The sequence below is a fragment of the Anomalospiza imberbis genome, chromosome 20 (assembly GCF_031753505.1).
Source record: "Anomalospiza imberbis isolate Cuckoo-Finch-1a 21T00152 chromosome 20, ASM3175350v1, whole genome shotgun sequence".
NCBI classification, from domain to species: domain Eukaryota; kingdom Metazoa; phylum Chordata; class Aves; order Passeriformes; family Viduidae; genus Anomalospiza; species Anomalospiza imberbis.
In genome coordinates this window covers 853,201-874,861 of record NC_089700.1, presented here as the reverse complement: position 1 = coordinate 874,861, position 21,661 = coordinate 853,201, and the positions used below count along the sequence as shown (strand labels likewise).

The 21,661-nt window shown below is 51.7% G+C and overlaps 1 protein-coding gene across 3 annotated transcripts in view; it reads right to left on the bottom strand.

The window, feature by feature from the left end:
* The window catches only part of LOC137485566 (S-adenosyl-L-methionine-dependent tRNA 4-demethylwyosine synthase TYW1-like), a 100,861-nt gene that overhangs the window by 33,555 nt on the left and 45,645 nt on the right, over positions 1 to 21,661 (bottom strand). For all 3 annotated transcript variants that reach the window (XM_068210105.1, XM_068210104.1, XM_068210106.1), the window contains exons 11-12: positions 21,290 to 21,467; positions 17,076 to 17,211 (exon numbers count right to left, since the gene is read on the bottom strand). In XM_068210105.1, the coding sequence (XP_068066206.1) occupies positions 17,076 to 17,211; positions 21,290 to 21,467 (314 nt within the window). The remainder of the gene's footprint in view (positions 1 to 17,075; positions 17,212 to 21,289; positions 21,468 to 21,661) is intronic.

Below are 21,661 nucleotides of genomic sequence, written 5' to 3'. Positions count from 1 at the left end.
AGGCTTAGGGGAGGATCCTGAGGGTAAAGAATCCTCCCACTGGGTGGATCTGAGATCCTGGTCTCAGCACACACTGACTGACACATTCTGGCCCCAAACCAGTACTCATGGAATCACAGACTGGTTTGGGTTGGAGCCTTAAAGGGCATCAGTTCCGGCTGCTGTGGGCAGAACACCTCCACTAGAGCTCGTGGGTGGAGCCAGTATCCAAACATCCTCAGAAAACTGGGGATTTTGTCAGAGATGTGGCTTCACACTGCACTGGATGCTCTTCTTGTCCCCCTTGTCCCTGGGAGCTGTCACGGCTGCCAGGGCCCCCTCACTGGCTCAGTGAGCTTGGTGACACAGGGTTATGGGGCAGCTTTTTGTGGGGAGCTCAGAGTCGGGACTGGGATTACCCTGACACAGACACGGCTCCTTCCCGTGAGCTGAAGGCTCAGCTGAGCCCCCAGAGGAGTCCCCAGGCTGCTGCACCCCTGCCCCGCTCCAGCAGCTCCTGGAACACACCAGGCACTGGGAAGCTCCCTGGTGCAGCTTGGAGAGCAATGGGACAGCTGCCATGGGCCAGCCTGGAGCAGAGGGGCAGCGCTGACTCTGGAGCCTGCTCCCAAGGCAGGGACATTATCCCTGGAGGCCCTCCTCACATCCTCCCAGCCTGTCTCATGTACCAATGGATCCCTGCTGCCCGTGCAGGCTTTGCTGCTGGCCCAGCCTCTAAGGCACAGCTCTGGCCAAGCCTCAGCCCCAGCCCAGGACACCTCACCAGAGGACTCGGTGTCATTCTAACAAAGTGCTCCCTTCCCACTCCAATAACCACGGGGGATTTGGGCTGCTTCTTTTTTATAATTTCTTTTTAATTCCCTCCTCCTCAACATTCATCATTTCCTAGATCAAATGTAATTATTCTTTCTGAAACAGCCCAGGTCTAATCCCAGGAGGAAGAGGGAACGCATCACCTGCAAGGAGCAGGATGCTGGAGAGACACGGGCTTGGCTGGGGCAGGGGAACAGCTCACTTCTCCAGGAGGGGCAGGAGAAGCATCTCCAACACCCTCACCTTGGATCCTGTCACTTGAACTCTTTTGTTCAGGCAGAGTATCAATGTCCCCCTGTTTGGAAGCAAATAGAACTGCACACAGATTTTTGTTTCAGCTGCTGGCTTAGGCTCAGGTATCCTGAACACTCACATGCATTTCTTAGGTACTGATAAAATGATTTTATTGTCATTTCATCCACAGACTCCTCCACAGAAATCCCTATTTTTGCAGCTAATGAATCTCAACAGAAACACAGTACAGCTGGATGAAAAAAGCATTCTTGGGGGAGAGAAAATGATGGTGCAAACTCTAAACAGAACCTGCCCTTTGCTTCACACAACTTCACAGCCCTTTCAGCACTGGATGAGGAGCAGGAACCACTTCAAAGGCAGCTCCTTCCATCAGGATTTTCTTCCTCTCTTCAAGGAAAGGCTCCACTTGCAAAAACTCCCTTCGTGGCACATTCTCCGAGCTTCTGAGCCGGCAGGAGCCGCTCTGACCGGGCCACGGCGGTGGGTGCAGCCCGAGCCCTGCGGGCTCGGCCCGTCCCTGCCCGGGTTATGCAATGGCTCCCGAGCAGCCAGCGCTGAATACAGATATCAAAGCGATTTTCACACTCGGAAATTACTTGTCACAGGGATGTGGATCGGGAAGAAAAGCCCCTGCAGCCAAATCTCTTCCCCACAGCCGATAAGGAAGTGCTTTGTGCAGAAACCTCACCAGGGAGGGAAGATCCAAAACACAGCCCGAGGAAATCTCAGATCCCAACGCCCCCCAGATGCCACAGCTTTCCAAAGCCCTCCAGGTCAGCCAGAGACAGAGCCCCTCTGAAAGGAAGGGAGGTCACTCCTGCCTCTCCCAAATCCAGCTCTGCTGAGCTCCCAGGATCCCAGGTCACAGAATGCTGGAATGATTTGGGTTGGGGGGATGTTAAAGTGCATCTCATCCCATCCCTGCCGTGGCAGGGACACCTCCCACTGTCCCAGGCTGCTCCCAGCGTCCAACCTGGCCTTGGGCACTGCCAGGGATCCAGGGGCAGCCACAGCTGCTCTGGGCACCTGTGCCAGGGCCTGCCCACCCTGCCAGGGAACCATTCCTTCCCAGTATCCCATCCATCCCTGCCCTCTGGCAGGGGGAAGCCATTCCCTTGTCCTGTCCCTCCATCCCTTGTCCCCAGTCCTTCTCCAGCTCTCCTGGAGCCCCTTCAGGCTCTGGAAAGGGCTCTGAGCTCTCCCTGGAGCCCTCTCCTCTTCAGGTGAGCACCCCCAGCTCTGCCAGCCTGGCTCCAGAGGTGTCCCAGACCTGAGAGCAGCTCCATGGCCTCCTCTGGATTCTTTGTAGGACCCATCACACTGCAGAGCGCCACCAGGGAAGGCTCAGTGTCTTTGGAAGGATACAGATGAATCCCTAATTCTGGCAACCAGGAGCCTGCCTCCCCACAGGAGCTCCTCTCTGCCCTGGGCCCATGCATCACCAGATGGATGTGACTGATGGGGAGTGACGGTCACCCCCTGTGACAGTCACTGCAGGGCCAGGGAGGGCTCAGCTGAGCACATTGCACAGCTCAGGAGGGATTCTTCCCCTCACAGCTGAACCCACCACAGAGCACAGAAGTTTTCAGCTTCCTTTCCTAAGGCAAATGAGCGTTAAAGAAACCCGGGCAGGCTCTGCTGCGTAGGAACCCACAAACCCACGGAGCATTGTTCCAGCAGCTGCCATTAATACCCAGGTGAGAGCAGCGCAGCCTTTGTCTCCAGTGCTAAAAGGTGCTCATTAGCATAGGCTGATTAACACATTAACTCTGCTGTGAAACGCCAGCAAAGCTCAGAGCAGGGGTTTCAGTGCTCCAGAAGACAGTGCTGAACCCAGGCTCCACCTGAGGCTCAGCTCCAGAGCCCTGGGCTCCACCCAGGACCTTCCCGTTGTCCCCACGTCATCCCCAGGATGGGGACAAAGCCACCCTCACCCTCTTGTTGGACTCTGCACAACACTTCACCTCGTATTAAAGGACCTTCTTTGCTTCCTGTCTGGGTGTGGAGAAAAGCAAATCCAAATTACTGATACTCAAGTACTTGGGGGTGTGGATTTTCCATGATTCTGGAGTTTCTGAAGGTTCAAAAGCTGGAGATGGATCACTGGGCCCTGTGTTTTCCTGCCTGTAGTGACCCAAAAGTTACTGTAAACTCTGAGCTCAACTGGAATCGAGACATTTCTAATTTTGAGAGTCAGCCTGGAGTTTTCAGCCACACTGCACTTCCAAAAGTGAGGTTTTATTTGGATTTGGATAAACCAAGTTTATTACTGCGTAAAACCAGCAGAAAATCTTTTGTTGTTACATGGGTATAACAAAAATGTCAAATACGGGTATTTAAAGTAGGGCTCAGAAATGACCCAAGATCTGTGTTTTCTAGTATGTCTAAGCACAAAAATATCTCTTTAGGTGCTCAACTTTTCTCATCTGAGATTTAAAATCTTTCCTCAAAGTAGATGGGAGTGTGTAGCACCTCTACCCCTGGCTGGGAGGTAGAAAGGGATGGTCTTTAAAGTCCAACCCAACTCATTCCATGATTCTGTCATCTGAGTGCTAATGCCAAAGAAACTGGGATGTTTCTACAAAATAACCCCAAACTTACAAAAAACAAACATAAACCCCAAACCAAAACACAAACCTGGCACTACTTTTCCATGCAAAAGCCATTCCTGCTCCTTGTGAGGGAATCAGGCAAAAGAACTAATTAGGGAATCAGGAAAAATACAATTACAAGGTGATGTCCACATGATGAGGACTGGTCCTGCATCTTGTCTTGAACCTGGAGCCCGAGGTTGTCCCTTTAAAGCAGTTTTTAATTCTTTCAGCTTTAATATAAATGTGTAAGAACCAAAATTGTCTCTCTGAAGTATAATTATTGTGAGGAGCCAAGCATAATCTCTATATGAAATTCCTTGTTCTTCCAAGGCCTTGAAGATAAGATGAAAACTGTCCTGAATAATAATTAGGAAAACAGCAAAGTTGGACTTTTGGTCTGCATCAGGTTTTTTATCACCCAACACAACTGCCCTGGTGTCCCCCCAGCTCTGAAATCCTGCCTGGAAAGAACAAGAAAGTCCTGCAGTGAGATGAACTCATCAGCACTAATTCCCAAGCTGGAATTTTACACCAGAAAAGCCCCTCAACCTCTGCACAGCCCTGCTGATGTGTGAAGTACAGGAATGAGGGATCAGGACTGGAAACCAAGGAGAAAAAAATCACATTTCCCTCCCTCCACACTCCTTCCTCCTGTACTCGCTTGTAATCTACTTTATTGCTTCACACTTCAGCAGAAATTAATCAGATTATTGAAAAATCTCTAGAAATAAAACAAAGTACAGCAACAGCTTTGTTTTGAGAGCTTAAAATGTTGTGCTTAAGTAAATCCAAACCATGACTGCTCTTCATTCATTTTCCATGGACTCGGTTTTTAACACACTTGCCCTTGGAAATCAGCACCAACAACATTCCAGTGATTATTTCTTTCTTTACTGTATTTCCAGTGGAGTTTCAAGGAATCATGTAAAATTTATACCCAGGGAAAAAGAAGCCCAATGCAAAGGGACTTAAAATAGAACAGCACAAAAACAGATCGTATCAAATCAGCAGCAAAACCCACTTCAAGCTTGCTGTTGAACAGGCTGAGATGGTTCTTCTCCCAGGAAAGGTTGGATGTGTAACTCCACAGAGGCAGGAAAAGCATGCCACAAGCACAGCACTGCCAGGCTCCAGCCGGGGCAGAGAGTGGAACAAAAACCCCTTCCAGCAGCAGGAAAGTTCCTGTGAGCTCCTGCTCCAGTCCTTGTGACTTTCACAAGACCGCAGGCAGCAGCCTGGCAGGGAATGCTGCTGTGAAAGCTCCCAGGACAGGTGGGATCAGGACCTTTTCCATCCCTGGGCTGGAGCAGCAGCTGCTGCAGCAGCAGGGACCTGCCAGGCACATCCCAGGGGACAGGGCCTTGTCCTGCCCCAGCTGCTGCTCTGCCTCATGACAGGAGCTCAGCCAGCCCTGACCTTGGCTCCAGCCCATCTCTCCCTTCCCTCAGAGCTGCTGGAGAACCCCCAGCTCCTTCCCTCTGACACAGGGATGGCTCTTTCTCTAGTGCCCAGGACAGGCCCTGCTGCAAGGGCACAGGATGGGGGACACAGAATGGGGTCAGGGGGAAAAGCCCTCCAAGGTCGAGTTCAGCAGCACTGACTCGCTAAACTTCCCCAGCACTGCCAAGGCCACCAGTGACCATGTCCCCAAGTGCCACATCCTCAGGGCTGCTCAATACATGCTCGTGTCTGGTCAGGTGTGGGAAAGAAGAGGCTTCAGAGGGGGAAGAGCTGAAGGCAAAATCGAGGACTTGGCCCAGCCTCCTCTCCTTCCACATTCCCCAAAATATCCCAGACACAGCCCCACAGGCACATCCTGGTGCTCCATGACCTGGTGTCTCAGGCTTGGCTCCCTGACCAGGATGAAGGGAGGCCCTGGAGAGGCACCATGGCAAAGCTGTCACCTCATAGTGACAAACCTGTCACCTCAGGGCACAGTCAGACCCCAGCAGTGCAGGGAAGGCAGGAGAAACACAATAGCAAAGAATAAATTACAGGGGAGTTCCAAAGAAGGGGATGGAGCATGTCCAGGGCAGGGAACAGAGCTGGGAAGGGGCTGGAGCCCCAGGAGCAGCTGAGGCAGCTGGAAAGGGGCTCAGCCTGGAGCAAAGGAGGCTCAGGGGGGACCTTGTGGCTCTGCACAGCTCCTGACAGGAGGGGACAGCCGGGGGGTCGGGCTCTGCTCCAGGGAACAGGGACAGGAGGAGAGGGAACGGCCTCAGGCTGGGCCAGGGCAGGCTCAGGGTGGATTTTGGGGAAATTTCTTCACTGAAAGGGAGGCCAGGCCCTGGCACAGCTGCCAGGGAGGTGGTGGAGTGCCCATCCCCAGAGCAGTTCAAAACACGGGTGATGTGGGCACAGGGTCAGTGGTGGCCTGGGCAGTGCTGGAGGAATGGCTGGACTCAGGACCCTGGAGGCTTTTCCAGCCTCAGTGATTGTGTGGCAAGAGGAAGTTGGCCTCTAACAACACATCAGCATCTTAACACAGACTGGGGAACTCTGAGAAAGAGCCTGAGAGTGGCATTTGCACGGGCAAAAAGGAAATGGGGGAGAAGAGCAGCTCAAAAAGAGCAGCTCAAACCCAGCCCCATTCAGGCAAAGGCTGGGGCTGAGGCAGGAACTGAACATTCCCAAAGCCACTCCGGGTCCAGGGCTGGAGCCCAGGCTGCCCCATGGCACTGCCAGCAGCTCAGGAGCTTTCAGCCATCCCAGTTATTTATACACCCAGCCAAAGACTTGGATGCTTCCTCACAGATCTCTGTAGTTGGAAATCTCAGGCAGGAAAACAACTTCTCATTGAGATTTCCCAGGGGCCTGAAGGAATATTCTTCAAAACCACTGTGTTTTGCTCAGCAATAGGGCATACAGGGAAGGAGAATAAACTATTTTAAATAACCCTGTAATACTGAAGGGTTGAGGGAGTAACTGCAGGATCAGCCTGGAGGAGGGTAAGTTTTGGGTGATCCATTTGTGGCCTCCCATCACCTGAAGGATTCCACAGGAAGGATGGTGAGGGACTTGGCACAAGGGCCTGGAGTGCCAGCACAGGGGGAATGGCTTCCTACTGCCAGAGGGCAGGGTGAGATGGGATATTGGGAAGGGATTGTTCCTGTGAGGGTGGCACAGACAGGAGCTCAGCCACAGCCTGGGAAGGGGTGACTGCATTTATGGGAATAGTGACACTCGTTATCCTGGGAAATAACAAACCAGCAATGCAACTTCAGTGATGAAAGCAGAGATTAAGCTGCCATAAAAAGATAATTACCTTGTTAAAAAACACTCTTGTAGGCTGTGAAGCAAATGATTTATATTTTTCTTCTGGTTTTTGTCCAAATGATTTAAAAATAGATCTGAAAGCCCCACCAGGGTTGCTGAAAATCCTGCCCAGTTCACTTCACAAAGAGCAGTGTAAACAAGGAGTCTGACATAAATTTCTCATATTGATTAAGCAATCCTTGCAAACTCAGTGGTCTTGTAAAGCCTTAATTTAAGAGTTGGGCTTTAAAAGAACAACAATTATGGGCTTTAAACATTTTAAGTGCCCATTCAGGTAAATAGGTGAGCTTGAGCTAGGGCTGAGAGAACTCCTGCAGGTGCTGGAGCAGAGCAGGGGAATAATAAAAATCCCAGCAAAGGATTTACTCAAGTCCTGGTGTCTGGGGATTCACAGTGCAAAGTGTGCTCCACCTGAGGAGCCTGCCCAGGGGATACCTGAAATTCCAACACCTCACATTACAGCACTCCTTTAGAGACCCAGTGTCCATGAAATGCCTTCAGATCCTGCTGCTTCCACAGCAAGCTGGACTCAGAGAGCCTGGAGGGAGATCAGAGTCCCCAGCATCGTTAAGCAAATTCCAACCCTGAGCTAGAAGGACATAAAAGCAATGATGCAAACACACACACACTTGTACAGCTCTGTAAACAGTTGTTTTCTATTACATGTATTTATTATGGATCATCAACTCTCCAGTTCCAGGGCTCATCACCCCCAAACACTCCAGACCTGCTGGGTTTAGCACTAAGCTGGGTTTAGCACTAAGCACTTACAGAGATCATTTGCACTGCCTCTCATTTGGTTCTTGCACCAAACAGATTTTGTCCCCCTTGTCCCATCACTCTCTACCTGTGTAAAAGTCCCTCTCCCTCCTTTTAAAAGCCCTCTTTAGGCTCTGGAAGGGGCTCTAAAGTCTCTCTGGAGCTTTACCTTCTCCAAGTGAACACCCTCAGCTCTCCCAGCCTGGCTTCAGCCCCTGGAGCATCTCCATGGCCTGCCCTGGACCCACAGTTCACATACTCCCTGGTGAATTCTGTGAATTACCACATTATAAGCAGAATGATACGAATTTCTGGGAATTCAATGAAAGATGCCCCAGCTGCTTTGCTGCTTCAGAGGGGACCCTGAATCCTTGTGTGACATTCACATTCTCTGGACAGAGAGACATAATTCTGTCTCTCAGGAGAAGCACAGAGAGAAGAAGAGAAAACAATCTTTATCTCTGCTCCTTTGTTTTGCCCATGTGGAATGTGGCATTGAGATTGCTTACCTGAAGTGATTGCTGGATTGGATTCTGGTGAAGGTTGTTTGGGTTCAGTGACCAATTGGATCCAGCTGTGGCTCGGGCTCTCAGCAGAGAGTCACGAGTTTGAGTTAGTTAGGTAAGTAAGAAGTATGTATGTAGAATAGCATAGTATCTCTTTAAATAGTATATTAATGTAAGATAGTATAGTTTTAATAAAGCAGATCCTTCAGCCTTCTGATCTGGAGCCAGACATCATCATTTCTTCCCTGAGTCGGGGTTTGCCCACATTTTTTTACTATATCCTTGTGCTGCAGTCCCTGCATTTCTGCCATTGCCAAATCCAACAGCAGCTTCATCCAAGGAGAACACGCAGGACTTGGCTCCCAACTGCACAACCTGCAAGTCAACAGCCTCCCGAGGGGTCACTGGAGCAGCCATGGAAACCATGGATGGGCCACGTGGTCTGCAAGGTCACAGCCAGCTCTTCGAGCCACCAGCACTCAGCTCCCACCCCCAGCTCCCCATGGCCTGGTGGGGATGGACAGGAACAGGGCCAAGGCACCCACATCCCCATGGCACAAGGGAAGCAGCACTCCTTGGCATGAACCTGTTATTGCCCAAAGTCACCCTGACCAAGGCAGTTTGGGGTCTCTGCGACCCAAAGGAGCTGAACTGGGAGCTGAGGGAGCTGATCAGCAAGCAAGCACTGAAGGCACAGCTATTCCCTGAGCTCTGCTGCCACATTCCTGCTGCAGGATCCTGCCCTGAAGGTCCCAACCAACTAAACCAGGTCCAGTCCCCTTGGAGCCAAGCACCTGGGTCTCACCCCGGGGCAAGAGAACCTCCCCAGGGCCACCAAAAGGACACATGGCACTGAACAGCCCTGGGCACCCTGTCCATGTGTCCATGTGTCCAAGTGTCTGTGTGCCCATGTCTGTGTGTCCGTGTGTCCCTGTGTCTCCGTGCCCATGCATCTGTGTGTCCCTGTGTCCACGTGTGTCCCTGTGTGTCCGTGTGCCCATGTGTCTGTGTGTCCCTGTGTCCACGTGTCCTCATGTGTGTCCCTGTGTCCATGTGTGTCATGTGTCCCTGAGTGCCCCTGTGTCCCCGTGTGTCCCTGTGTGTAGATGTGTCTGTGTGTCCCTGTGTCCCCTTGTGTCCGTGTGTCCCTGTGTCCACGTGTCCCCGTGTCCTTGTGTGTGTCCCTGTGCCCATGTCTGTCCATGCGTCCCTGAGTGTCCCTGTGTCTCCCTGTGTCCACGTGTCCCCATGTGTCCGTGTGTGTCCCTGTGTCCACGTGTCCTCATGTGTGTCCCTGTGTCCATGTGTGTCGTGTGTCCCTGAGTGCCCCTGTGTCCCCGTGTGTCCCTGTGTGTAGATGTGTCTGTGTGTCCCTGTGTGCCCCTGTGTCCACGTGTCCATGTGTCCTTGTGTGTGTCCCTGTGTCCACGTGTGTCCATGTGTCCCTGAGTGTCCCTGTGTTGCCCTGTGTCTGTGTGTCCCTGTGTCCACGTGTCCCCATGTGTCCGTGTGTGTCCCTGTGTCCACGTGTCCTCATGTGTGTCCCTGTGTCCATGTGTGTCGTGTGTCCCTGAGTGCCCCTGTGTCCCCGTGTGTCCCTGTGTGTAGATGTGTCTGTGTGTCCCTGTGTGCCCCTGTGTCCACGTGTCCATGTGTCCTTGTGTGTGTCCCTGTGTCCACGTGTGTCCATGTGTCCCTGAGTGTCCCTGTGTTGCCCTGTGTCTGTGTGTCCCTGTGTCCACGTGTCCCCATGTGTCCGTGTGTGTCCCTGTGTCCACGTGTGTCCCTGTGTCGGTGCAAGCCTGGCTCCAGCACTCCAGCCCTGCCCCCCAAGCACCCCTGCCCTCAGCCCATCACAATCACCCTTCAGGAACAGATTTCTCCCCCTCCAAAGCAACGTCCTCGTGATTCTGCATTTCCCAAATGCAGGAGGGTGTTCCTACCATCACCACATTCCCAGAAAATCCCTTTCCTTGCTTGCAGTGCTTCTGTCTGTTAGGCACTGCCCATTGCAGATGAGCAAACACATCACTCCTGCAGATGTTTTGTCAACCTGTCTTTCCTGAAATGCCAAATGCAAGGATCCAGAGGAATGGATTCAATGAACCCAATAAATGCCTCTCACCTGACTCCTCGTGTGAGAGCTGCTGGTGATCGCTCAGTGAGGAGAGAAATCCAGAGTTAATGCATTTAGCAACTGCAGTGTGGTGGACTGCCCTGCACAGGCCCAACCTGAGCCATTCAGCTCCGTCAGCTCAGCTTTATGGGCTGAAATAAAACCTTGGCTGGAAGCAAAGTGAAGTCCTAAGTTTCCCTTGTTTCCACAAGCAGAATTTTAGGGCTGAGTTCCCATAAAAACACACATGGGCTCAGCCTCCTCAGGGGGTCGCTCCATGAAAACTGCTCTAGTTCACAACCAGAGAACAAAAATGTGTCCAAAAGTCCCCAAGGCCACAGAGGCTGCTGGGGGAGCTGGGAGCTCCCAGAGCCAAGTCCAGGGAAGGGAATAGTCCTTGGCTGGTGGTTAGGTAATAAATAACCTGGAAGGGGAACAGAGACTGGTTTGAACCAAGCTCCCTAAAAGCCAGGGCTGGCATCTCTCAGGCAACTTCTAGAAGAGCTCCAGGCAAGGGAGAGATGCTCTTTAACAGAGGGTAAGAAATGCAAATGCTCCCTACATTTCTGCAGCAGAAAAGCTGGGCAAGCTGGAGAATGTCTGCTGCCTGAGGAAGGAAGGGATGAGTGCAGCTGGAAGGGGAGGAGGAGGAGGGCCCTGTTACTGCCACTTCCCAAGGCCATGGGAGGGGGCAGGGTGCCCTGTCCCAACCCTGAGGTGGCACTGGACACCCTCTGCCAGGCAGGAATGAGAGGAGGGGCTTCACCTGGGAAGATGGACGGGGAGAACATGGATTCCACCTGCTGCCTGTGCCTGGGGCTCACTGGGTAGCCACAGAACCTTCCCTTTCCCCAGCCTCCTTGCCTCCCCAACATGCACAGGACAGCAGCTGCTGGAATAACACACCCCCTTGACTGGAGCTGTGGTATGAACATTTCCCCCCTTCCTTGCCTGCAAGCAAACCAGGAGGGACTGGCACAGCCAGAGAAATGAGATTTCGCTCCCTCAGCAGCCAAGCATCTTGCTGAAGCCTGGTTTGGATTGCTGTGAGGACACTGAAAGGACAGGATGGATTTCAGAAGCAATAATTCCGTATTAACATCATACCTGTGTCACACTCCTCAGGCTGCATTGCCCAAGGCTTTCACCACAGGTCTCATTAGCAATCCTATTAAAACAAGAACACAGCTGGTGGGAGCATTTACTGTGCAGAAGAGTCAAATCCTTCTAAATTTATAGTGGCAAAATTGATTACTGATTTTAACATCTGTTGCAGATTTTACATTTAAATTCTCCTTAAAAAGTCCCTCTGCTCAGAAACATCAGACACGGCTCCCCTCCCCCAGGAGCCACATAAATCATCTCCCTGCAAATCAAATCTGTCTTTTCATAAAAACAATTGTTCCTGTCATTTATTACAAAATAATCAGCACTAAAACCTGCTGAGGATATAACTCCATGAATTTATGCTGTTTGTAATCACACAAAGACAAGGGTAACTTGGAAGACAGGAGAATGTTGGGAAAAACAAAGAGTCAAGTAAACAGCAGTAGATGCAGGGCTGGGAATGTTTAAATATCAAACTGGTCTCTTCAACACCCAGGAATGCAACAAGAGCTACCTGTGAACAGTGTGAAAATGTAGACCCGGAGACAGCAATGGAAGATAGTCTTGTATCTCGTGCCTTCCCCTGCATATATCATTCCTAGCACCTGCCAGCAAGGAACATCCAGCCACCAAACCCAGGCACTGCCTGTGTGTGATATCCTAGCAAAGGCAGAGGGAACTATTTCCCTTCTTGATCTTTCTTTAATAAATGAAAATCCCAGGTGTCTGCTCCACCTCTCCCAGCGAGCCCTGACCCTGGCTTTCCAGGAAATCCAAATCCCCTTGAAGCTGAAAGAGAGTGAGGGCAAGGTTAGATCCCAGATCTGCAGCAGTGCTGTGTGTGATGTCCAACGGCACAGCCTGAGCTCCTGGCAGTGCCAATGAGCTGCTTCCTTGCTTTGTGACCCTCCTGGAAGGACAGGAAGGACAAGGTTCTGCTCCATCATCAGTTCCCGCAGTGCCACACCATCCCATTAACCTGCAGGGCTCATTCCTGGCTGTGCATGGCTCCAGGCTGTTTGAGAGAACACTGGCAGCTGGCCCCTGCAGGTCCCAGCAGCTCAGCTCTGCCTGCCTGGCTCTGGCAGCACAGCAAGTCCTGCCAGGCCAGCCCGTGCACGGGACAGGATTCATCACGAGGAACTCGGGGGCTACAGAGGAGGTGACACCACGCCAGGGCTGGAAGATGTTCCTCAGAGCACAAGTGATAGCAGGGACCTTCAGCCTAGAGCCCAGCAAGCCCATGGACACCCATGGACCAGCAACCACTTATTCAAGAGCTGTTTTGTTCACCCCAGGTCAGGAGGAGCATTCCCAGCAGGTCAGGGAGGGATCCTGCCCCTCTGCCCAGCCCTGGGGGCACCTCTGGGGTGCTGTGTCCAGCCCTGGATCCTCAGCACAGCAGGGACAGGAGCTCCTGGAGCGGGGCCAGCTCAGGCTGTGAGGATGAGGAGGCCTGGAGCATCTCTGTGCCCAGGAAAGGCTGAGGGAGCTGGGGCTGCTCAGCCTGGAGAGGAGCCCCAGCTGAGAGGGGCCCTGGGGCCGGGCTGTCCCTGTGTGCAGGGAGGGCAGAGCAGGGCCCAGGCTCTGCTCCGGGGCCCAGCAGTGGCACCAGAGCCACGGGCAGGGCCTGAGCCCAGGAGCTGCCCCTGCCCAGGAGGCAGAACTCCTGCCCTGGGCAGTGCCAGCCCTGAACAGGCTGCCCAGGGAGGGGCTGGAGTCTCCCTCAGCGGGGATACTGCAGAGCCCTCTGCACACAGTGCTGTGCCCTGTGCTCTGGGATGGCCCTGCCTGAGCAGGGAGGTGGAATGGGCTGCATCCCCATTCCAGTTCTCAGCAGGGGATTCCCATTTGTCCCAGCCAATGCCCCTATTGCTTGGGAAAACACTCAGTGATTTATGGACAACAACCAGGACAAATTCCCAAAGTTCCTCAGCCTGCAGAACTTGATCCAGTCACCCTGAGGGAAACAGAGCCCAAACCAAAACCCAGAGGACCCCAAATCTGACTGGGGGGGTGATGAGAGCTCATATACCATGGGTTGTTTTCTTGTTCAGCATATCTGGTTAAAGGTATTTTGGAAAAAAAGCATCAACTTGATACTAAAACCTCCAGGGATAGAAAATCTCCCCCTTCCCTCCTGAGCTGGACCCTCATCATTGGTTTGCAATCCATCCCTCATTGCATAGGGATTAGGAAGCAGCAATGGCTGGAAGAAACATCTTTTAGCAGAGATTTCTCATCTTGATGATGAGACAAGGATTCACATCCTCAGTGCCTGCTCCAAGAACTTGTCTATCAAGCCAAGTCATCTCTCAATCACTCTTACAAACTCAAGGCTGTCAGAGGGTGAGGCTCCAAAACTCAAACGTGGGAAGGGCACATGCTCATGTCTTTCCTTTCTCTCTCCATTTAATTTCAGGGGCAGAGGACTCAGGACAAGAAACAAAGGAGCCTTTGGGAGTCCACCTGCTGTTTAACATAAACTCCTCTCTCAAAAAGTGCTTCTCAGCACAGAAAATTTAACATGGAGATCATTTCAATGACAGTAGCTCTAGAAAGGATCAAACTTGCTCCAAGTAGCAGTGGACAAAGGGGGGGTTCATGTTGTTTGCTGCACAGAGAAATAGCACAAAAGCTTTTTATCTTTTCTTCCTGGGCTTCCTTTGAAAATGGATGTAGCAACTAATCCCTGACATGTTGGATGAGGCTTGTCAGATCATCCTGGGAACAATTTGTTTTTAAATTCACCCTTTTACTGAAGCTCAAGAACTTTGTGCAGAAGTTCAGTTAAAAGCATGAAATCCATTATCAGCATAACTGGGCCAAGGCCAGGCTGGATGGGGGCTGCAGCAGCCTGGGCTGGTGGAAGGGGTTAAAATAAGGTGAGTTTAAGGTCACTTCCAACCCAAACCATTCCAGGATTCTGAAGTTCTATAACCACCCCACTGGGGCAAGAGGTTTGAAGCCCATCTTTCCCTAGCCCCCCCCCCCCCATATTTAAGAAGACCTGGGCTTTGGCTAGAGGAAAGAGAACAGCCAATACAAGCATCCTCTCTCCTTTCTCACTTAAAACCATGTCTTTCCCTCTTCCTTTCTCCCACTTCTCAGTCTGGATTACCAAACCAGAGGATTATTTTGTCACCACCCACCCCTGCAGCCTCAGGCAGAGAGCAGGGAGAGAGCAGGACCAGCACCTCCCAAACCCCACAAGGGTGATCAGAGCAGGTACAACTCATGTTCCTATGCCCACTCTTATTTTTCAGTGTGCCCAGCTCAAAGCTGCCCATGACTGCTCAGCAGTGACTCAGATGAGCTGCAGTGTCAGATCCTCTCCACCTTGGAATGACAGAATCAGCCTGGAAGGGTTGTCAGGCACTGGGAAAAACTGGGATTTGTATTTGTTTCCAGATAAATTAACATCACCTTCCCAACACAGTGCAGCAGCATTCCACACCCAGCCTGGAGAAGGGTCTGTATTTCACAGGAATTTGCAGGTGCTTTAGCTGCCACCACCTCCCATATTCACAGTCCTAGAGAACAGCTCCTGCCAGCTCTGGGCAGGGCAGCTGGGAGGGGAACAGAGAGCTGCTGCTGCCCAGGAGCACCTGGAGGTTTTGGGTACCAGAATCCTGTGTTTGGTCAGCGCAGGGATTGTCCCCCGTGCAGGCACTGCTGAGGCACCTCCAACCCAGAGTCAGTTTTGTGCCCCCCTGACAAGACAGACACTGAGGGGCTGGGGTGTGTCCAGGGAAGGGAACAGAGCTGGGAAGGGGCTGGAGCCCCAGGAGCAGCTGAGGCAGCTGGAAAGGGGCTCAGCCTGGAGAAAAGGAGGCTCAGGGGGGACCTTGTGGCTCTGCACAGCTCCTGACAGGAGGGGACAGCCGGGGGGTCGGGCTCTGCTCCCAGGGAACAAAGAGAAATGGCCTCAATCTGTGCCAGGGGAGATTTAGGCTGGATATTAGGGAAAATTCCCCACGGACAGGGTGGTCAGGCCTTGGCAGGGGCTGCCCAGGGAGGGTTGGAGTCCCCACTCCTGGAGGTGCTCAAGGAAGGGTTGGACGTGGCACTCGGCGCTCTGGGCACAGCTTGGGAGGGCTTTTCCAATCTCACTGATTTTGGGATTAAGAGAAAACCAACAAACAGAAGTTTCCCAAGAGTTCCTGCTGTCCCCATGTGTGATGCTGCCTCGTGCAGCTGAGCAGGGCTGGCAAAGCAGGGTTTCAACTGGAGCAACCATTAATTGGCTCTCGTGTTATCAGTGTTTCAAGGACCCTTCAAAGTGCAGTTGCTTGGAGGAGAAAATGCACCTGCTAGTGGAGCTGCTTTTCTCCTCTCCTCTTCACCTTGACCAGGGTATTTTTAGCTGTATGGACAGACTTGCCAATACTTTCACCTTCAATTGTTTGCAAGGAAACTTCTCCCAGTAATGAACACACAGGGTCAAGAGAGGCAGCAGGAAAGAAATCATGGGCAAAAGCAACTTCCCAAAAGGCTTTTTCAGTATTTTGTGCCTTCAGTATTTTAGCTCTACTTCTTCCCACAGATTTCCCTGCTCACAGAGGATTTAGTTTGCACTTCATTTCAATGCCCTCAGTGTTTGGCCTGAGGTTTTGCACAGGAGAGCTGCACCATCACACACAAAGCACCTGACCATGCTGCCCACGTGCCTTTGCAGCAGAAAGTGCCACTCAGTTCCTCTGAGTCTCACAGATCCACTAATCTAAGTTCATTTGGCAGAGAATGGTCCAACACCGTCATCAGAAGGCTGGAAAACTCATTATTCCTACAAAACCTCATTATTCAAAAGCAACAGTCTCTCTTGGCTGTTCATCCCAGCAGGTAACATGTCAACAGCTGCCAGATCAGAAAACACAGCCCTAGCTTCCACCAGAGCCCAGGAGCAGGAACAAGAGAGGCAGACATGCCTGTGAGGCACTGTTCTTATCCACTCATGCGCTGCTGGGCCCAGGAGTGCTTCATTAATTACTCCAAAGCTCACCTGTCACACAGAGCCTCAGCTGACACCACCCCAGGGCCCCAGGCCACTGCTCAGCTGAGTCCAACACACACAGGGCAAAGCCCCCCACTGCTGCTGTGCTCAGATCCCCCAGGCTGGGTCAGCCTTCCAGAGAAAAGCAGATTTCTCAGGAGCAGGAAGGTGACAGAGCTACTGAACTCCAGCACACACATTTTAATGTCCCACATGTGCTGCCATTTCAAGGGAACCCCTGAGAACCAGAGCAAAGGAACACAGGGGATTTACAACTCTTCCCTGAATTTCCAGCTTTCCTTCAGCAGCCTGTTTTTAGTGTAACCCCTTTGTTAGGAAATCTATTATTTGATAATCTCTTCATCCCTCACAGCACTTTTTATTCACAGCATTTACTGCCCCATTTGACACACACATTCTGCTCTGGAAACCCACTAAAAACTGCTGCACCTCACACACCTGAACACCCCAACCATGGAAATATACTCCCAACACACCCAGAATTCACTCCATGGTCCATCTTAAAGCCTCTCAAGTCTTCTAGTTCTGTGGAAAGTAGAATCAGGTAAGGTGAGATGGAAGAAAAAGAGGTGGTGAGTCAGCAAAGTGTAGAAGGAAGGAAAAGGTCACTTAAAAGTCCATTCTTAAGTGTGTACCTTTTCAGCTAAGGCCTTTAAGCTGTCTAGAAACCTCTGCCAGAAGTCCTTGAAGAGGGGTCTGTCAATCCTCCTCAGGCTCTCCTTGGTGCTGGCATCCACACTGACATAGAGCTGGGTCACGGGCTCCAGCCTCCTGCAAAGGGAAAAGGGAATTGCTGCTTTCACAAATCTGTAGCTTGAGTTTGTGCTCACCTACAAAAGCAGGAACAGGAACTGGACAGTGTTTCCAGGGAAAGTTCATCTTTGCCAAGTGACCACCAGCAGCAGCAAGGTGTCATAACCTCAACAAACAGCCCCAAGGCTGAGAACTCACACAGCCCTTGGCTGACAATGTCTTTGTCATTTTCTCCCTGCACCAGGGCAGATTTCACTCCAGTGGAGCTGTAACACGCTGGGAAAGGCTTCCCAAAGGAAGGGGTTCAGGTGAGGCACGGAGAGGTTCTGCAGTTCACAAAGCTGTGCCCTTTCTCCACAATCTATTTGGCCCATGGGAAAACAATCCCATTCAACAGAAATGGACACCAGGAGGAATATCTCTGTGGAAAGGTTGGTCAGGCACTGGCAGAGGCTGCCCAGGGAGGTTTGGAGTGCCCATCCCTGCAGGTGTCAGAGGAAGGGCTGGACGTGGCACTCATTGCTCTGGGCTGGGGACAAGGTAGGGATAAGTCACAAATGGAATTCAATGATCCTGGAGGGATTTTCCAGCCTCAGGGATCCTGTGACTCTAAATTCAGCCCTAATTCAGCCAGTTCCTACTGCTGGACATGCTGAACTCCCCTGACCTGCAGCAGGATCATCAGTGACATTTTTGAAGGGATATCAAAGCTGTTTAGAAAATAAAACCACACACAAACCACAACTGTGTTCTCCTTCCTCTGCCAAGGCTCTTACTCCACAGAAATCCTGGAGTAGAGCCTTTCTGGTCACAAGTGCTGGTCCCAGCACCTGGGAGCCCAACACTGGGAACTCCTGGAGGGACTAAACCTGGGTGGAGGCTGATCCCTTCCATAAGTGCCAAGGGATACAGGAGAAGCAGCAACACCACAGCCCATCAGCAAAAGGATCAAAGGGATTAAGAACAACCTAGAAAGGAGCTCCCTCAGAATCCCAGGATCACTGAGGTTGGAAAAGCCCTTCAATGTCACCAGTCCCAGCCTGTGCCCGATGCCCACCTTGCCACCAGCCCAAGGCACTGAGTGCCACGTCCAGGCTTCCTTGGGCACCTCCAGGGATGGTGACACACCTCAGGTAGAGCCTTTCCACTGACTGAAGTGACCAAGGCAGTGAGTGTAACACACCCACCCCTCATGGCACCGCCCACCCCGGGGGCTGCAGCATCAACAACCACACCCCAGTGTACCACAGAGCTCCCAACATTTGGGGGCAGCATTTTGGGAGTGTTTCGTGTGAAGTCTGTAATGAGCAGGCACCAGTCCCAGCTTCATTTGGTTCTCTAGAGAAGATGAGGAGAAATCAAAAGCTATTGTTCAGCTGCCAAACAGTGCCACCTAAAAATACACTGTCACCCAAAGGTGACAGGGACAAGAACTGGCCAGAGTGAGACTGACCAGAGCCCTTTGTGTCCACAAAAATCCACTTAATGTGGACACTCAACCAACCATTGGAACCCATTCTCTGTGTGTGTATTTAGACAGCAAAATGAAATAACCCAGAACAAACTGAGCACTTCAGGTTAAAATTTCAGTTTTGTAAACAAGTTTGTCTGGACTGGCAACCCAAGCCACAGACTCCAAAATGACCAAATGTTCTGGGCCTAAGTGAAGTGTTCAGTTTCCAGGAATACTGAGCCAAACTCTTTCTTTATTCAGGGCTGTCTTTGCTTAATTAAAAGTGAAGATGGAGCAGGTGCTTTTCAAAAGAGGGGCTGAGAAAAATCATCCCTTCTCAAACCTAGGGACAGGCAGGAGCCAGACACAGTCAGCACGGGGGAAATGAAGGAATTGGAACTGATCCAAAGGAGGGATTTCAGCCCCATACAGGAATGGCCCACAGGGCTCTGCATGGCTGGGATCAGAGCTGGGGTGAGCTGGGCACATTCTGCCAAGGGGGAACAAGGAGAGAGGGCAGCCACGGGTGCAGTGAGAACAGGGACACAGACTGGTGTTCCTGGGACAGCTCCAGTGCAGAATAACAGCAAATCCAGCTGTGTGGTACCAGGATGGATTTGCTAGCTCAGACACCTCAGGTGAAATCCAGGATACCGTGGCATTTACATATGGATGTGGGCAGAAATCCTGAGCTGAAATCTTCAGCTGAGCTGTGCCATCAAATAAATCCACTTCAGGCCTCCAGCCCTGAGGTGGCTTCACCAGGCAGGCAGGACAGAGCCCACAGGGACCAGGAACAGCAACATCAAAAGTGACCATTTGCTGGTGAGCATTTATAATCATCTGCTCGTTATTGGCATTATTATTGATCATAAAGGCAAACCCACACACAAGGGTTGTTCACAGCCATGGATCAGAGAGAGGAGCCAGGTACTGGTTCAACAGGAGTATAAAACCTCCCTCAGTTTATTGTGAGCCTGCAGCAGGTGAAGCTGCAGCCCAAGGAGAAGAGGAGGAGGAGAAGAGGAAGGCACAGGGGGCACCCACTGGAGCCCCTATCCTGAATCCAGCAACATCCCAGGCCACACTGCCCTCTCCCAGAAGGGGCTGGGAGGGACCTTAAAGTTCATCCTGCCTTGGGCAGAGACACCATCCCAGGCTGCTCCAAGCCCCAGTGTCCAACCTGGCCTTGGGCACTGCCAGGGATCCAGGGGCAGCCCCAGCTGCTCTGGGCAGCCTGTGCCAGGGCCTGCCCAGCCTGCCAGGGAACAATTCCTTCCCAATGTCCCATCCATCGCTGCCCTCTGGCAGTGGGAACCATTCCCTGTGTCCTGTCCCTCCATCCCTTGTCCCCAGTCCCTCTCAGCTCTCTTGCACAAGAGGTCACCCTGCCTATTGCAGGATGAACTTTTTGACTACAGCTCCTCTGCTGACAGCACAGAAGTGAGCTGGGTGCCTACTTCAGTTCCCATATTAAGCAAATCATCTGCTTTGATGAGCCAAAGATCAGTTGCAATTTTTAAGACAGCAAGACTAGCATTTTATCCCTTTTTTTTTTTTTTTTTTTTTTTTTTTTTTTTTTTTTTTTGTTTCTTTTTAAAAAGATTCAGCAGATCCGAAAACTGCAGCTTCAAAATAGAGTGTGTGCTCTCTTTTTAAACTGCTATATTTAGGAAAGAGCAATTTCTATCTACCAGGCACATAATACATGACTTAAAGTAACTTGATTACACAATTATTCAATCATTTGGAATGTCTTTGTAGTGTATAATTACTCACTCCCGAAGTGCCTGCAGACCCCCTCAGAGCCAGATTCAGACCACGAGGAGTGCAAAAGAAGCTGTCCCAAGAGCACAGAGGAGGAGCTGGAATGAGCTGGGTGACACACCAAGGCCACCCTGCCCACAACTCCCACAGCTCCAGGGCTGGATTTGCTGCTGTTCTCAACTGCTGGGATTCTGAGCAGCCCCAGCATCCCTGGAGCTGCATTTCCCCACGTGCTGCACTTCCTTTCTACACTTTGGTAACAGCAGCCTGGACGCCCCAAAGCATCACAAAAAGCGATTCTTTACCTTTGGAGAGACTCTGAAAGAGTTCATTCAAGTGTTTGGAAGATTTCACTGAAGTGCCCCTGAAGGAGATTAAGAGGATCCCACTTTGCTGATGAACACGTGCTTGTCACCCCTCCTGATCCTGCTGGGGATGCTGGGCTGAGCTTTGGGTTGAGCCTTTACAGCTGCTCCTCTGGGGTCAGAACAAAGAGCAGCCCCAAAATGCAATCTCTGAGCTCAGTGCCCTGCTCTGGCTGGCAGAAGGACAGACGTTATTCCTGCCCCAGGCACAAACCACAGCTCACTCACTGCTCCCCACCTGCCACACCTTCGGAGGTGCACATGCCATCCTCTCCACTTCCATCAGCAATTACAGTTTGTTTAGAGGTACAGAAAAAATCAATCTGAGGGGGAGAAAGGGATGAGAAGGAGCATGAGGAGATTGAGGTTAAAATCAGACACTGAGGGGGATTTTTCATTGCCAGTGCTCATGTGGAGCTGACTCTGAGGGGCCACTAAATGAGATTAGGACACAGGTCAGCACTCCAATGTTTCAGGAGGAAGTTTAGGAGGCATTTCCTGCAGCTCTTACCTGATCTCCTCGGGGAACTGAGCGTTGGTGACCAGGAAGGTGGAGATGCCGTGCTGGTGCAGGAGCCTCACGAAGCGGTTGATGTGTGGGTACATGATGGGCTCCCCCACCAGGGACAGGGCACAGTGCTTCACTGCCAGAGCTTCCTCCAGCCGAGCTGCCTTCACTCCTGACACACCTGGAAAGGGGAGAACACTCTTAAATGAACAGTGCCTGGGGCCCTGAGCAACCTGGTCTGGGGGAAGGTGGCCCTGCCCAAGGCAGGGGCTGGAACAAGGTGATTTTTAAGGTCCCTTCCAACCCAAACCCTTCTGTGGTTCTGTAACAAATCCCCTTCCCAAACATCTGTATCCAAAACACACCCCGGCACAG